Genomic DNA, 17,099 nt, shown 5'->3' on the forward strand with positions numbered 1-17,099 from the left:
ATCGGTCACGTCCGGAAATCTTTAACCTTTATTCTAGCAATTTAGGTCCATACATTCAGTTGGACCAATAAAAAAAAAAATAAATAAAGCTCATATCCACTAGACCACGCGTTCTACGACGACATGATTGGGATCTCTAATGATATGGAAGAGCCCACTTCCTTCTGGAATCTGAACCGTACACAAAAAATTAAGTATCAGATTCACGGTCCGCGCGCGATCATTCTAGAACACACGCGAATATGCGAAAGGCACACGGTTATGAAATAGAATTTATGCACGCGAAGTTACACGTTAGCACACGCGACATACAAACGCACACGCGATCGAGCACATTAACGTACAAATATTCGAGCCCTTCGCGATGATACACGCGATTCCGAGTCCCTACGCCCGCACATGCCTGAACCGTACAAAGAATATCACATTCAGAATTACGGCCCGCTACAATTGGCCTATTGCAGTGTTTTATTGGGCGACATTGCCTGTCTCGTCTGCAAATTGTAGTATGTGATTCTGACGGGGAGCCCTTCCGAGAACCTAGCTCTACAGCTCCAGTAGGACAACTCTCGAAAAAAAAAATAATTTCAACAAAATTTCTGTCTGGGAGTATGCTTTCTCGTATGTTTCGTCTTTCATCACACAGCAACTGTGTTGGGTAACCAAGCTAATTTGAACCCCCACATATTTAGGACCCTGCTAATCAGGGGCTGATCCAGAAAAAAAATTCGGGAGGGGTCAAAAATTCCCATTCTAAAATAAACATTGTACAATTTGTAATACGTAATAACCTTATTTAATAAGTGTATGTTTTGTTGGTCAAATTAGGTTTGGAATGATTTTGAGTTTGAACCTTATATCACTGAGAATGAAATGACAACAGCAAGTAGCAACTTGCCACTTGGCGGCGCTTCGATCGGCCAGCAATCGCTATACGGGACTTGTGTGCAAACTTGGATACAAAGGTGGCTCATGCATGCGAACCTATATGCGATGGTGATTTTCAACGTATTTTCATTTAAATGTTTACACAGGTCTTTCGGGAAAGTTTGTTCCAGCTTATATGTCTGTTCTCTGTGCTTATTAGAGTGACAGAAAAAAATGACCCCCATCGGCCCACCCCTGAGTCGATTCCTAGTCCCACCAGGAGTGTCTGCTCCAAATTTGAGCCAAATCGAACAAGTCTAGCTACCGGACCAACGTGCTTGAAGTTTGTATGGGATTTTTCGACAATTTACATGGAGAAAACCCTCTTGCTCACATTTTCGCCACTAGGTGGCACTGTATACATCAGAATATCACCAAAAGTAAAACTTAAGAAGATAATTCTATTGTCTACAACTTTGTTGAAGACTGCAAAGCGATTCGACTCGAATAGGAAAAGTTATTAAACTTTTAACGAAGTGATGTCTGAGTCTGTTTTGCATGGGGCCTAGCAGTGCATGATAGTGTATCAGTACTAGGTTTTAACAAACTAAACATTTTTGTGGATTAATGATTATATTTAGCTGAATAGTATGTTCGGAAGAATTGCAGTACATAATACGAGTTATGTTTTGGTTAGAAAATTTTAGTTCAATCTGTGACCGCATAGATGGCGCCAACACTAACTTTTCAACGGAGAGAGATAGAATAACGAAATGTTTGGAAGAATTACTGCAATATTCTTGTTCTACAACTTTGTAGAAGACACCTAGTTTCTATCTCTCTTCGTTGAAAAGTTAGTGTTGGCGCCATCTATGCGGTCAGATTTGGAACTACAATTTTCTAACCAAAACATAACTCGTATTATGTACTACAATTCTTCCGAACATACTATTCAGCTAAATCTAACCATTATTCCATAAAAATGTTTAGTTTGTTAGAACCTAGTACTGATACACTATCATGCACTGCTAGGCCCCATGCAAAACTGACTCAGACATCGCTTCGTTAAAAGTTTAATAACTTTTCCTATTGGAGTCGGATCGCTTTGCAGTCTTCAACAAAGTTGTAGATAATAAAATTATCTTCTTAAGTTTCACTTTTGGTGATAATCTGATGTATACAGTGCCACCTAGTGGCGAAAATATGAGCAAGTGGGTTTTCTCCATGTAAATTGTCGAAAAATCCCATACAAACTTCAAGCACGTTGGTCCGGTAGCTAGACTTGTTCGATTTGGCTCAAATTTGGAGCAGACACTCCTGGTGGGACTAGGAATCGACTCAGGGGTGGGCCGATTGAGTTTTCAAAAATTCATTATTTTTCTGGGCAGTCTAGTGCTTATATATACTTGAAACTAATTGAAAATTTCTCAGCAAGTAAAAACATGTCGGAGGGGGTCCGGATTCCCAGGATCCGCCACTGCTGTTAATGTATTTGCCTGCTGCACTGCCAGGTTTCCCTGCATTTGTTTGGTTTGATGCAACAATTATATTCCTTGGGTTGTCTATTAAGTTTCAATATCATTAGTTCATCTCTAAATGTTTAACATTAAACAGAATCCAGTTTTAAAAAATATCACCGAAAACGTTTCACATTTCAACAATTGCCAAAAGGAACTGGTAGAAGTTATACATTTGGATTTAAATATTCAATTGTATTTTTTTATTGATTCAATTAGTTTGTCTGATTTGGTATTATGCATGTTACATGTTTGAAAAGGTTTCTTTGTAAAGTTTTATAAATTCGATTTTTTGCTATTCGCATGTCTCGTCTCAGATACAGACAACTTGAAATTGTTCGGTGGTGATTCCTAGCGGTGATAGGTAGAAAAATAAAATACAAAATATGTCCTGATATCATACTTTTGCTTACATTAAAGCGGATCATTCCTATATTGAACAATAAATAACAATAAACAAATAACATTTATAGCATACAAGATAGACACTTGGTGTCTTCAGCAAAATTGTTCGCAAAAGAAAGAGCCATAAATTTGCTGAAGACATCATCTCAATATAATCACTTAAAAGAAAATATAATATCAAAAGAAAGAGCATATTACATCCAGTAAGTTCTCCGAAGGTGCTACTGACCAAAACTTATAATAGTTGATGGCTTATTTTTGGCCTTATTTCTAGATACTGGATCCGTATTGAATGTTAAATATCTCTTTTGATAATAGTCCGATTTCAACAAACTATAGCTCGTTCGAAAGGTATTCGTATAAGCTACGAACTTTGATGATGTCATCACAAATTCCCAATAGTATCGTGATTAGCGCGGCAGCCTTCAATTCCTCCCAATTGACCTATCGAATTCCAATGTCTCCTATAAGCAGATGTCCCGATCGATGAGAGGGAGAGGTTACGATCTGCTTATAGGAGACATTGGGGGTCGATAGGTCAATAGGGAGGAATTGGAGACTGCCGCGGTAATCACGATACTATTGGGAATTTGTGATGACATCATCACAATTCCTCGATTGCGGAGTGGTTAACGCACCCAACTAGAGACTGGGAGACCGCAGGTTCGATTTCTGCTTGAGGACATATCTTTTCTCAGTGTTTCCAATAAAAAGGTGAATTTTCACCGTTTCTTCATTCTCACCTCTGTCTGTTTTCTAGTCATTCTTTCTCTCTATCTGTTTTCCAGTGGACACGCTCATAAAAATCTTTAAGTGACTAACGACGAGCTCACAGTAGCATCGAAGCGCCTGAGATCAAAGAAAGCCCCCAGTCCGTGTGCTGCAGAAGTGTCTAAATGAAGGCAACTTCCCCGAAATGTAGAAGGTACAGAAGCTTGTGTTGCTGCCAAAGCTTTGGAAGCCACCTAGTGATCCGGCCTCGTACAGGCCCATATGTCTGCTGGATACACTTGGAAAACTCCTGGAAAGGATTAACCTAAACAGATTGACGAAATTCAGGGGGAAGGTGAGTGCGGAGTGACCAAGATGCAGTTCGGATTCCACAAAGGACCATCGACAGTTGATGCGATTCGGACAGTGCGGGGATGGGTGAAGAAGTGGAGGTGTCGGTGACGGAGACAATAGACGCGATCGAGAGCTGGATGAACGGGGTCAAGCTGCAAATAGCTTACCGCAAGACGGAGGTGTTGTCGGTCAGCAACTGCAAAGCGGTTCAGCGTATGCAGATCGTGGTTGTATCGAAGCGTGCACTGAAGTAATTGGGAGTGATAATCGACGACCGGTTGAGCTTCAATAACCACGTCGACTACGCCTACGAAACGTCGGCGAAGGCAACGAACGCAACAGCGAGACGCCTGCTATCTACTGTTTCGTCATCGATACTCCGATATGGGGTTCCTGCCTGGTGTGCTGCGCTGAAAACCAAGCGGGACCGTGAAAAACTGAACAGGACATTCCGGCTGATGGCCGTACGAGTTGCGAGTTCTTTCAGAACAATATCGTCGGAGGCAGTAATCGTTATCGCCGGGATGCATCACTCTGACTGAGGACGTAGAATGCTACCAGCGGAGAAATGCACGTAATGCACGGAGACTGGTCCGACCGGACTCGTTGGTTAAATGGCAGCAGGAGTGGGACAACGCAGAGAAAGGAAGATTGACCCATCGGCTCATTCCAAATGTGTCGGCTTGGGTGCATAGGAAGCATGGAGAGGTGAACTTCCATTTGACGCAGTTTTTGTCTGGCACGGATGCTTCCGGAAGTATCTGCATCGATGTGGACGTGCTACGTCACTCCTTTGCCCGGAGTGTGCGAACGTGCAAGAGATACTAGAACACGTGAGCTTTGAATGTCATAGGTTCGAAGAAGTTCGTAGGGGTATGCCTGGTGTGACAGTTGACAATATCGTCGAAAAGATGTGCCATGATGAGCGTACCTGGGGCGCTGTCAACAGAGTGGTTACGCGTATACTCTCCGAGCTGCAGAGGAAATGGCGAAAGGACCACCAAAGTAGCGCCATTGGCTAGAAAGTTGCTGTGAAACCACAAATCGGGTTTCGAGAGAAATTCAGCCACCGGGGGGCTCTCCGGCGATGTAGACTAGGTCCACCGCCGGGGACCAGTTGAGTAGTACGCGACGTTGGGTCGTCGGGGTCCCAGTGAACCGGATGTCAGGCTTCACTGGAATCACCGGACCGACCTCGACAGAAATCTACCGCTTGGCTTCGGGAGAGCCTCTCTCGCCTGGGAATTCTCCGCCGGAGTAGGCTAGATCCATCGTTGAGGGCTAGATCAAGTAGTTCGCAAACAAGTAAGAGCGGGAGCTGAAATGCTCATTGGGAAAGTGGAGCGAGAGGGGAACCAAAGAGCTCAAAGGAGCTAAATGGCACAGGACAGGGCTCAAGAAGTTGTGGTGCTTAAACCAAAGAATCGGTACGGGAGAGCTTCCTTCGCCGGGGAACTCTCCGTCGGCGTAAGCTAGATTCACCGCCGGAGACTAGACTGTGTAGACCGCGTTGAGACACCGCCAGGTGCGGGTCGTCGGGGCACCAGCGAACCAGACGCCCTGCTCCACCGGAATCGCCGAACTGACCTCGACATCTGGCTGGTTGGCTTGGTTTCGGGAGAATTTCTCTCGCCTGGGAATTCTCCGTCGGAGTAGGCTAGGTTCATTGTCGGGGAGTAGACCGAGTAGCTCGCGAACAAGTCGGGAGCTCAACGAGTAAGTGGCGCTGAATGGTACGAGAAGGGAGTTGCGGTGCTGAATGGCACAAGAGAGCCGAAGGGATCGGTAAATTAAACAATCTAAAGTTGCCGCCCGATTGTCTTCGTAGGGGAGGAGTCTAGACCCACAGCTAGCTCTCCGAATGGCATGGTCTGTGTGGATCACGAGTATACACGCTCCGTCCTTGGTACTAGCTTCTTCAGTGATGGGAGTGGTTATTGATTAAGGTTCCAGGTAAGGTGCAGTTGCCATTATTGTTGGAACTACAGGTAAAAATTCGTCAACCGTTTGTGGTTCGGACAATGGTGCTGGGGACTGTATGTTAGTTACCGTATAAAAAGTTTTTCCCGGTTGTTTTAGGGCCAGATTGTATTTAATATTGGAAAAAATAGCATTAACCATCTCATGATAATGTTTACTTTATTGGAATCATAATATGTAAGAGAAATACTTAATTGCACATTTACCCATCAAATGCCAGTAATAAACTAAGTTCTTTTGTTCTATTTCAGTCAGACGATTCGTTTGTGAGAGACGTTTATTTTCTTCTTTTTCCAAACTTTTTTTTATTCCAGGAATAATTCTCCAGTTGCAAGTTTCCGCAACCGTATCTGCTTCATTATCGTATAGAGAAAAGCTGTTCGATCGTTTTTGTTTGTGTTGAAATATGTTTCCGTATTTTCTCAATTTGCCCCATATCGCACCGTTAATCCTAAGGAAAAATTCAAAATTTATTTTAGCTAGTGTTTGATCCGCTGTTCTACTGTTGGAAAGATATTTAGCTAATTTTTAATGTTTTGTTGCTATTTAGAATCGAAATTTACCACCCTATGCAGTGTTTATCTATGTGTAGTGTGTGTTTTTTTACAGGATATATGTTCGGTTTGAATCCCAATACAATTTTACAGATGCTGTTTCGGGGTTGGCCATCAGGCATTTCCAATCGCCAGAAGTAATTGCGTAAAATAGCGAGATTCTAAAAGTGTTAAAATCGAGGCGAGATTTTTGAAATCTCTTCGCGTGGATTTCCATTTACAGCTGTTGTAGCTACCGGTGTGAATTTTCTTTCATATTTATCACATATCACAGCGTTAAATTTAATAATTATTTTGATCAACCTCGCGGCATGGTTGATTGTTTTGGTTGCCTAAAACAATAATGTTGCGTGTTATGAATGATGTTGCAAACGGGTTACGATTTTTTTTCTATAGTAAACTCAAAACCATGATTTGGTTGAAGATTTGGTATAATCAAAATTTGTTTACTGTTGTTGATATATTTTTTTCTCTGTTTCGCATTATGCTGTATAATTGTTCGCGTAGGAATCACAGAGCTGCTTTTCTTGTCAACTTCGAATCGAATTGCTTTCGGTTCTATCCTATTTGAGATGTGAAGATTTAAATCGCTTATTTAGCGTGTACAACGTGGACGTTCCTCCATTTTCTACATATATCAATTTGGCGGTTGGTGCTGTTTTGAAGCAGAATATTTTCGAAAAGATTTAGTTAGTTAGTATTGGTACTGATCTTGGCGAATTCTTCAAGTTTGTCGAACTACAAGATTTTCTGTTTGGCTTTATTAAAATTCCCCATGCTGGATCCTGCATCCTTCGCATCTTCTCTTGAAACTGTTACAGATTAGAAAAGACCTTCATTATGAAATATATTGAATCGGTGGTGCCATAAACAAAAATATCAATTTAATTACAATTTATCAAAGAGATAAGGGTACGCCAACATTTTAACCACTAAAATAGGAAGAGCTATCCCCTGAAAGTTTTAGGCTAATTTTCACTGATAAATTTGAAAGGAGACACTTGATTTGGCAAGCGATTCGTAGCTGCGGATTAAAAAACCAAGGTATTCGTCACTAACAAAATTTCATATTAGAAGAATCTAGAGAGACGCAGCTGAGTATCCAAGCACTGCGAACTGAAACATGTGTTCTTTCAAGTAAATGATGAAAAAGCATGAAATATCTTGGTACGCGGAAAAAAAGAACAAACCATTGATTCCACGGCCTACTATTTTACCATGTACCACTATATTTCGATGAAAGAAACACGAAGTGTTTTTTTCTGGAGGAAATGAGAAGAGTATCTTCTTATCTGTAACAGTCTCCTTTTGACACATATTCCTTAAACTTATTCATTGAACTGGTTTAAACTGTTCATCTGACGAGCAGTAAAATCGAATATAGTAATTTGGAAAAATATTTTCTTTTCTAAATATAGTATTATTTCATTACAGAAAGTTTTAATTTCACTGCTTCAGCACTTAAAACGTTTCGGTTTGCTTTGTATTGTTGATGTGTTTGTGTTGCGTGAATAAGTATGCGTCGTGTTAACGCGTGTGGTGTCTGCGTGACGAGTGTAAATAAAATCAGCTTTGATGATTGTATAATATTGTGTGAAACCATGGGTGGTTTGTTCTCGTTTGTATTCGTTTTGTTTGCTTATCTAGTCTTTGCTGGAGAAGAAATAATTACGTTTCACGCCATCGCTATGTCAGTGGCAGTTGCATTTGTTCTTATAGATCGTTTTCTACTATAAATACTGGTAACTTATTGCTCTTTTCTGTTCGTTAAAAAGATAAGCATATAAATGTACCGCGTGGTAACGGATTGTTTTATTTCTTTCTCGTCTTATTTGCGTGATTTCGGTTGATATTTTAAGCGCTTTTCTCAGGTATCTAACCTGCTTTGCATTGCATACGCATTTGCAATTTTTCATAGCGATAATTCCCTATCTCATCTACCGATTAATTGCACAACCGTGTATTGGAAAAAAAAGTACTAGAAAGTAGTAAATTTAAGAGAACGTTTGATTCTTTACCGTCACTTCCGATTTACACTAATCTGCAATTGATATCGCCACTCGTACACCGTAACTATTGAAAACAAGGTAATAAATTCGATCTCTTTTGACACAATTGAAAATGTACAACGTAACATAAACTTAGTATAACCGTAACACACCGGTACCGAACTAGAAGGTCTGTATCGGTCGATAGAGACCGGTGTAGCCGCAGAGTCTCGCCCGGAGGGCCGGTATCAGGAGTGCCGCCGCCGACAGATCCTTGAGCAGGTCGGCACATTCACACACCAGCAGATACATTTTATCCCCCCGCGGCGATACGCTTTTGTGAAGGGTGATCCGTCGAAGGCCGGCGGTTTTTGGCAGATATCTGTGAAAAGGGGAAAATGATTTAGTGCGTCAACGACCCATTGTGGGAACTTTTAAATGTTTTAATTTTTATATGCTGTCCGTTTCAACTCCATTCATTGCTTGCCGATATCCAGAAGAGGGTCGGGTGGACTAGTGAGGAGACTAACCTGTATATCATTCTGGCACCGGTCCAGTAGAGCCAATTCCGTTCAAATCGTTCGCCATCGTCACCTTCGTAGACCTGCCGAAACGAGAAGAGGGACGGTGAAAGCTTGTATACGAAAGAGCTAAAGGATTTATTCATGGCTAATTATCACGTTTATGGCGATAATACGGAAAATGACACTCGATTTTTATGCTAACTCGATTGTTTCTGTGTCGTTCGATACTCGAGAAATTTGATTTTCATTTCGTCGGTGTTAAGTCAGACCGGACTAAGTGATATTGTATTGTTTTCGAAGAAAATGCGTTTAAAATTTGAAGCGCTGCATCCTTTACGTTATAGTTCAAAATTAATGTTTGCCATAATTCTTGTTTATTTTTACATAATTCAAATCTAGCAAAAGTCGAATGTATCTGAAGAAATTCTTTATCCAATGCTATCATTATCTCATTTTTTGAGATTTTGCGACTTAGTCCGATCTGACATAACACCGACCATTTAGTGGGCTTTTGATTTGATTTTGTTTTTATTAACGTTGCGCATTTTATACGCAGTGTGTTCATGTATTTAGAGTGAATTAGTTATGGAATTTGCGTTGCGACTTCGTCTCATCAGAATCCAACACTAACTTAGTGACAGGACTAACCTACCGCCGGATCGACGCTAGCTCCCAAACAATAGAGACACAATTTGTGTTCCTGAGCAAACTCCTAGTCAAGCGTGATATCCCGCAAGAAAAGAAGCTCATTTTAAGCTGATGAAATCGAAACATTTGCTTTGGCTTAGCAGGCCAATGCAAGATGCACTATGCTATATTTAGGGTGACCACATCAGACGAGTAAAAAACCAGGACGTAAGGGGGCTCGCCTAATTCCTGCTCGAACATACCTGAGGAATTCCACGAAGATCCGTCCGACAATCTTTAAAATCGTGACCGACCATCTTAGATTCCAATGAAACTCTACACGTTTCACCGTCATGCAAGACTAAATATTTTCCACAGGTAATAAGATTATTTGGACTCAAGAGTAACTTTTCAAAAGGGCGTAAATGTTTCTACGTGCATGAATTTCAATTTTTTTTTGTTCGATTACTGTATTTTATACAGCAAAACTATCTGAGAACGAGTTACAGGGAATGAATACAACCAACATATGATTCAGCTATATAGTTTAATCAACAGACCCTATGGTTGAAATATATTTTGGTTACTTTCATGTAACTTTCAAATGGTTTACAATATCGCCTTGATGTCAAAGAGAAATTTGCACGAAAGTTTACGGGCCTTTTGAAAAACCTATTATTGTTGATGGAGAAACGCGACTAACTTATGAAAAGGTCGTAATAAAACAAAATAATTGTGTTGTTAAAACAAAAATTAAAATATCTCGAGAATTACTACATTTTAGAAATTTTTTGTTGAGAGCATTTCGATTTAAAATGGCGTTTAGAATCATATTCAAAAAGAAAATTGCATTTTTGACTGCAAATAGTAAGAATTATAAAAAAATGTCAAAAGTTGTTGTTACGAAAACTTTTTTTATTGAAAGCTTCTCCATGATCCAAATACACTAAAAAGGTTGCTTTTACGTCTTTAAAACGATAAACATTAAATTTTTGACATTTTTTGTTGGGGTAACGCGAATAACTTTTAAAAAGAGCATAATTACACGAATTAATTGTTTTTGAAGTAGCAAAATTTCAAATATCTCGAAAACTATCGTATTTTGGAAGATTTTTGTTAAATGCATTTTGATTTTCAATGGTGCTTAGAATTATATTCTGTAATAAAATTACAATTTTGTATGTCAATTAGTATGAAATTTAAAAACATGTACGAAGTTATTGTTAGAAAAACTTTTTTACCGATTTTTTCTCCATCATGCAATCACAATCAAAATGTTTCTTTTCTCTTTAGGTTTTTGGTAACAAAATAAAAAAATTTAAAAAAATGGGTTTTTTCGCAATTTAAATTTTTATCATAAATTTTTATTTTTTTGAAAAAATGACACATTTTTTTCAGTGCATATTTTTTTCGGACAGAACATTCCCTGTAACTTGTTCTCAGACAGTTTTGCTGTATAAAATACAGTAATCGCACAAAAAAAATGAATTCATGCACGTAGAAACGTTTACGCCCTTTTGAAAAATTACTCTTGTATCAAAATATTCCAATTGCCAGAGAATATCATGGTGATTCATACAGCGAACACAGCTGCAAAGTTTCGTTCGAATCGACGATGGTCATATTTTGCGGTCGGCCGGTTTCTCATGGAATCCCTCACCTGGCAGTTTTTTTTTTCTAGATTTTCGGTAGTGAAAAAGTGTCAATTTCTGCAGATAGTTGAAACCAACCGAGTCTTTCTTTTGAGAGTATGAGCTGGCCGAGCGCTACTTCAGATTTACACACATTTCGATACCAATCAACGAAAACTGGATGCAGATGTTCGAGGAAACGTCAATCTTCAATTGAGCGAATCAGACGAAATATTTTGAGATCCTCCGCAAAGGACAGTCGGGAAGTCTTAAGTATTAGATGTGCATCACTGAAGTATAGCATGAACATCAACAGTATCATGTGCCTTCCATGAGGTATTTGTTGATGTTGATATAAATGTGGGTATCTGGATATCCTTCTTGTAAGGTAGGATCGAAACAACGACACGACTAGACACTTGAATTTTAAAACTGTATCTCATATCACTACCCCTCAGTGACTCAGGTAACTGGAAAAGTCAAATTTGACATTTGGTTTGAATATGTATAAAACTAGCAACATTGACTAAACTATTATTTTTTCAAATCGTTCTATAGTAACCTCAATCCTAGTTACGCAGGAGAAAATAAATAAATAACAAAATAAATCGATAGCATAAGCTACCGGACTACAGTCGTCTTTTACCGGGACGTTATCGTGCCCCTCCGTTCATTCTAGCAAGCTCCGTAAATTTGTGTCCGTTGCATTCATTCCAGCAAGCTCCCTCAATTTTCCGGAACTGGTTAATATGACCAAAATAGTCTCTAAATTAATTTTGGTCTATAGATTTTCTTTGACACGTAGTAGGTTACATTTTGAGATTTGACCTCAGGATATTCCGAATTCACCGAAATCTACTGCGTGGAAAAATGGTTTCCTAATTAGATCATACGTTCCGGTTTGTAAATTTCTTTTGGGATTATAGTCCGGATTCGCCATTCATGCAACAATTTGTTTTGGATATATGTGGTTATTTACCATCAGTTTTGTAGTTTTCAGGCATGCAATACAATGCATTTAATGAAGGGAAGAATGGTTAGATCTCAAATTACTTCAGTATGCTGTATTTCAGACAACTACAAATTATAGCAATAGCATATTTCAATTTATTAATCAAATACCTTCCAAGTGACAAAACCAAATAAAGCAAACTCAATCAAAAATGACATGCAAATGAGTTGACTATCAAGTGTTATAAAATTGAGTGAAAAATTTCGGATTTAGGTTTAAAACTGATTTTGAATCAAATAAGCTTTATTGCAGCCATTGTCTCCCAACGGTTTTCAAGGCTTAACTTTTAGCATTTAAACGTTCATCTCCTTCGTTTACGTGTCTTTATACATTGGCATAAAAAGCTCGCGTACGAGCAACATGAACTATAGCAACGAATAGAACCAAATATATTGCAGTAATAGAACTGCCTATAATCGCAAGTCAGTCCCATGTGGATAGGGAATCCCATAGAACATGGTATTGACTTACGATTATGGGCAGAGAATGTGTTCTTCAACACTTCGCGAAGAATCCGTGAGATTTGCCTGGACAATGAATTGATATACGATAAGAAAAAGTTGCTCTGGCTATAACCAAAAATGAGTCGAATGTTGTTAAAAGTTTAAGAAAGGAAATGACGATGTAAGTTTTCAATTACTTTCAGTTAGAAGTGTCAAATTAGTAATACATTTCGATGCATGTTTATTACAATAGCTAATGATTAGTAATATTACAAAAACTTATTCACATGCATTAAACAGAACCTCATGAACGACAAGTGGAGCTACCCTTTTTAGGTGAGACTCCACCACTCCAGGGCTTCAGCAGCTTTCGATTCGTTCGGATAGAAATCCGTGTAAAAATTATCCAATAAAATTTCAACGCCTTCGTCGCGAATTCAGCATGGCTGGAAGGTAATTTAGTTCAGCTTTCAGAAACCAATTTGTCGTCAGCTTTCTGCAGTGCTCGCCAATTGCAATTAGAACTGTCTTGATTTATATTCCTATATTCGGTTGAAGATGATTGTTTGAACCCCTATCTTTCATTACTTCGAGAATGGAGATGTGCGAATTGCTGAAAATGAGAAGTATTACAAAAGAACGGACGTGAGCTTCGTGATACTGAGCTTTTTTGCTCACAATTGGAACGGAATTCACGAATTTCCGTACACTTGCTACGAAAGATTACTTTGTTCACACGAAATTATTGATAGGATGGGATTCGTATCAATAGTCAGATACAGGCTATCAAACTTGGGACTTCTCAGGAACGACATCCAATTGGCATCGTTAAAATTGCGATCGTAGGTCAGCGCCTGGTAGCGTATCTTGGGTGCCACATTGAGACAAATGCTTGGCAGCAGCTTCTACAATTTAATAGGCGATATAGGATTTTATTCCGCTACCTTCCTGCAGCAGCATTACTCACCTTTTCAAGTCTGTTTTACGGCCACATTGATCTCCTGGCATACAATCGGTGTCATGTAGTCAAAACTAGCTAAACAAGCACAAGCACAATATTGGCAACTGTTTGAGTTTTTCCCCGATGAGCACGTCAAACGATCCAGAGAACGGATCGACTACCGAAGCAACGGATGGAGATTCTGTCACAAACGGTATATCGAACAAATCGGCTAAAAGATCACCCGGTAAATTGGCAGGATATATTTTCCGGCTATTGTCAGGCAACAAACGTAATTGAACGAAAAAGCAGAAAAATAACATGGTTGCTATACAGCAACCAAAAATAAAATAAACAAAGAAGTGTTGGTGGAAAAATTATTTTTTAGTTCACATCGAGGGGCCACTCAATGTGCTGGTAACTGTCGGTAAAAAACTCGATCACTTTTTGTCCAGGATGTTTCATTAAGTGGTACGTCGTGTCGTTGATCGAAACAACTACAAACAATATTGATTAAAAATATCTGCATTTTAGCGAATGTTATATCGTGGATCGATTTATCAAACGCGGTAGGTGTGTTGTTGCCTGATCCCGACATTCCATACTCCTTATTATGCAGGATGTTTGAAACAGAAAGTTACCGGCTGTCAAACGTCTAGATCTGAAACTATGTTATTCATCACCAAGGTATTGCTGTCACATAGCCTTTTGAGGTTCCAGAATGACTAGCTTGAAATACTTCACCGTACTCTTTTGAAGGTATGGGAAGAAGAAAAACTACCTGCTGACTGGCTAGAGGGCCTCATTTGCCCCTTTTACAAATAGGGACACAGACTGGAGTGCGCCAATTATCGAAGAATATTGCTCCTAAATTCGGCGTACAAAATTATGTCACGTATTCCGTTCAACAGATTGAGGCCGTTGGAGGAGTCTTTCGTCGGTGAATACCAAGGTGGTTTTCGTGAAGGCCGATCAACAACGGATCAAATGTTCACCCTGCGATAGATCCTAGATAAATTCGGGGAATACAACTTGCAGACACACCATCTGTTCATTGATTTCAAAGCGGCGTACGATTCAGTGAAAAGAAACGAGTTATGGCAGATAATGGTAGAACATGGGTTTCCGACGAAACTGATTAGGCTGATTCGTGCAACGCTGGATGGATCGAAATCAAGTGTTCGGGTAGCGGATGAGATTTCGACGTCCTTCGTAACCTAAGACGGATTAAAGCAGGGTGATGCGCTGTCAGACTTGCTGTTCAACATTGCTCTTGAAGGTGCCACTACCCGAGCAGAAGAAAATAACTGCGGAATACTAAATTTAGGTATCAATACCAACGACTGTTTACCACAATATGGTATTAATGAGCTCTACATAAGAGGTAAAATACCAAAACAAAATAACACAGATATGTTCAACAAATAACTATTTGATAATAAAACGAGTTATTATAATACCTGAATAATAATAAAACATTTTTCAACCTTCCAGTAACAAAATTCACACTATGGAGGTATTCAATAAGGTATTGATTTGGTATTTGAAAAAATCACTGGAATACATAAATAATAATAAAATAAAGTATTATACCTCATTGAGGTATTAGGCAGGTATTGAAAAATGTTTCTTCAATACCAGCTTAATACCTCAATGAGGTATAATAATCAATTAATACCAAGTTTTGGTATGAATACCAAAAAATAGTATGCTCGGGTTATTGCCCAGTTATTTTCTCCTGGTCGGGTAGGAGAGCAGGCGTGCAAAGGAACGGTACCATCGTCACTCGGTAGTATATGCTTCTAGGATTTGCGGACGATATTGATATCATTGGAATCGACCGCCGAGCCATGGAAGAGGCATTCGTGCCTTTTGAAAGGAAGACAGCAAGAATTGGTCTCACAATCAACACCAGCAAGACGAAGTACATGATAGTTGAAGAATACGTGGGTCCAATAGTGATGTTGGTGGTGAAGTGGTGTTAGGTGGTGATAAAGCGGAAGAATTTGTGTACCTTGGAACTCTAGTAACGTGCGATAATGATGTTACCCGCTAGGTGAAAAGGCATCTTGCCGCTGCAAATAGGGCTTTTTACGGAATTCGTAGCCAGCTGAAGTCCCGTAGTTTGCAGACGAAGACAAAATTCGCGTTGTACAAGACATTGATAGTTTCGGTTGCCTTGTACGGCCATGAAACGTGGACGTTAAAGGAAGTAGATCGTAGAGCGTTCGGTGTCTTCGAACGTAAGGTGCTGCGAACAATACTCGGCGGTAAAGAAGAAAATCGCATCTGGCGGCGTCGCATGAATCACGAGTTATACCAAGTATATAAAGGAGTGGATATTGTCAAGCTAATAAAAAACGGCAGGCTGCGGTGGGCTGGTCATGTGGCACGAATGCCGGAAGAACGACAGGCGAAGATAATATTCAGTAGAGAACCGGGAAGAGGCCGACGACTTCATGGCAGGCCGCGTGCACGATGGCTGTTTGCAGTGGAAGAAGACCTAAAAGCACTCAATGTTCAGGGTGACTGGAAGAGATTGCCCACGACCGGGTCCAGTGGAGGAGAATTCTTAACTCGGCGTAGATTCAACGAAGCGAATTGTTGCCCATCAAGTATCAAGTATCAAGTAATGACCAGCTTGAAAAAACTTCGGTTCAACTCTCAATGAAGTAAATCGATAGTTATTGATGTCTCGCATAATGGCCTTGTTATGGACTGGAAGCATGTTCGCGAATTTCTAGGATCTTAAGATGGAAATATGCCAATGGCAAGATATGCTCGTAAGATGGGAAAAGTCGGATTCACCGAACCGTCGAAGTGATTTTGTAAAAGTTGTGGAGGAAATCCGCTGGGATTGAAAGACGATATAAACCAAGAAGAAACTCAGGTAATTAACGTTTACTCAACATCGATAGCGATCAGAGTTTGGTTCATGGCCGGAACTGAGTCGATTTGTTTACGGTGCGATCAGAATGAATCAAGCAACGATTTTGTTGCCTTGGAAGAGAAAAACCAGGACAAATCAAGCATTTTCGTCGAAGTCCCAGGACACCAGGACAGTTCGTTAAAAACCAGGACATGTCATAGGAATCCAGGACGTCTGGTCACCCTACTATATTTCTTTTTTTTTATAACTTTGCGTGAAGCGCATCGATCAAAATATATATCAGTTCAATAACATGCTGTAATTTTTCTATGCAAAAATATCGACGAACGACTTTTTGAGATCAATTTTATGAGTAAACACCCCCTTAATATAAAATTTATTTCAAAAACTCAACGTTGGGGTTAGGTATTTTTAACATAGAATGTGCATGCAAAGTTTGAAAGAAATCGGGTAAGTAGTTTTGGAATGGTAGGTAACACCGCAAATCATGTTTTTCCAGAGATGTTCTACAAAAAGCTTCGTCACCTAGTCGTTTGTCTATATTTTTGCATAGAAAAATTACAGCATGTTATTGAACTGATATACTATAATGTACAAAAGCAAAAAAGGGTTTTTTTCACGCTGAAACCCTTAGACCCCCCCTGACTTTGCACGGA

At 39.6% G+C, this 17,099-nt stretch overlaps 1 protein-coding gene and 1 long non-coding RNA gene across 12 annotated transcripts in view; both read right to left on the reverse strand.

The window, feature by feature from the left end:
* Window positions 1-6,094: 6,094 nt before the first annotated feature.
* The window catches only part of LOC131693822 (uncharacterized), a 218,624-nt gene continuing 207,619 nt past the window's right edge, over window positions 6,095-17,099 (reverse strand). For 9 of the 11 annotated variants that reach the window (XM_058981976.1, XM_058981983.1, XM_058981981.1 and 6 more), the window contains 2 exons: window positions 8,907-8,980; window positions 6,096-8,758 (listed from right to left, as the gene is read on the reverse strand). In XM_058981976.1, the coding sequence (XP_058837959.1) occupies window positions 8,560-8,758; window positions 8,907-8,980 (273 nt within the window). In that variant the 3' untranslated portion in view covers window positions 6,096-8,559. Of the gene's footprint in view, window positions 8,759-8,906; window positions 8,981-17,099 lie in introns of all 11 variants that reach the window. The other 2 variants (XM_058981974.1, XM_058981984.1) reach the window with 1 other exon arrangement.
* LOC131693823 (uncharacterized) lies at window positions 10,958-16,648 on the reverse strand. Its single transcript, XR_009306337.1, has 3 exons — window positions 13,581-16,648; window positions 13,292-13,518; window positions 10,958-13,226 (listed from the first exon to the last, which is right to left on the reverse strand). It is a non-coding gene; the product is annotated as an uncharacterized LOC131693823 (long non-coding RNA).

Source organism: Topomyia yanbarensis, chromosome 3 (genome assembly GCF_030247195.1).
Source record: "Topomyia yanbarensis strain Yona2022 chromosome 3, ASM3024719v1, whole genome shotgun sequence".
Taxonomy (NCBI): Eukaryota; Metazoa; Arthropoda; class Insecta; order Diptera; family Culicidae; genus Topomyia; species Topomyia yanbarensis.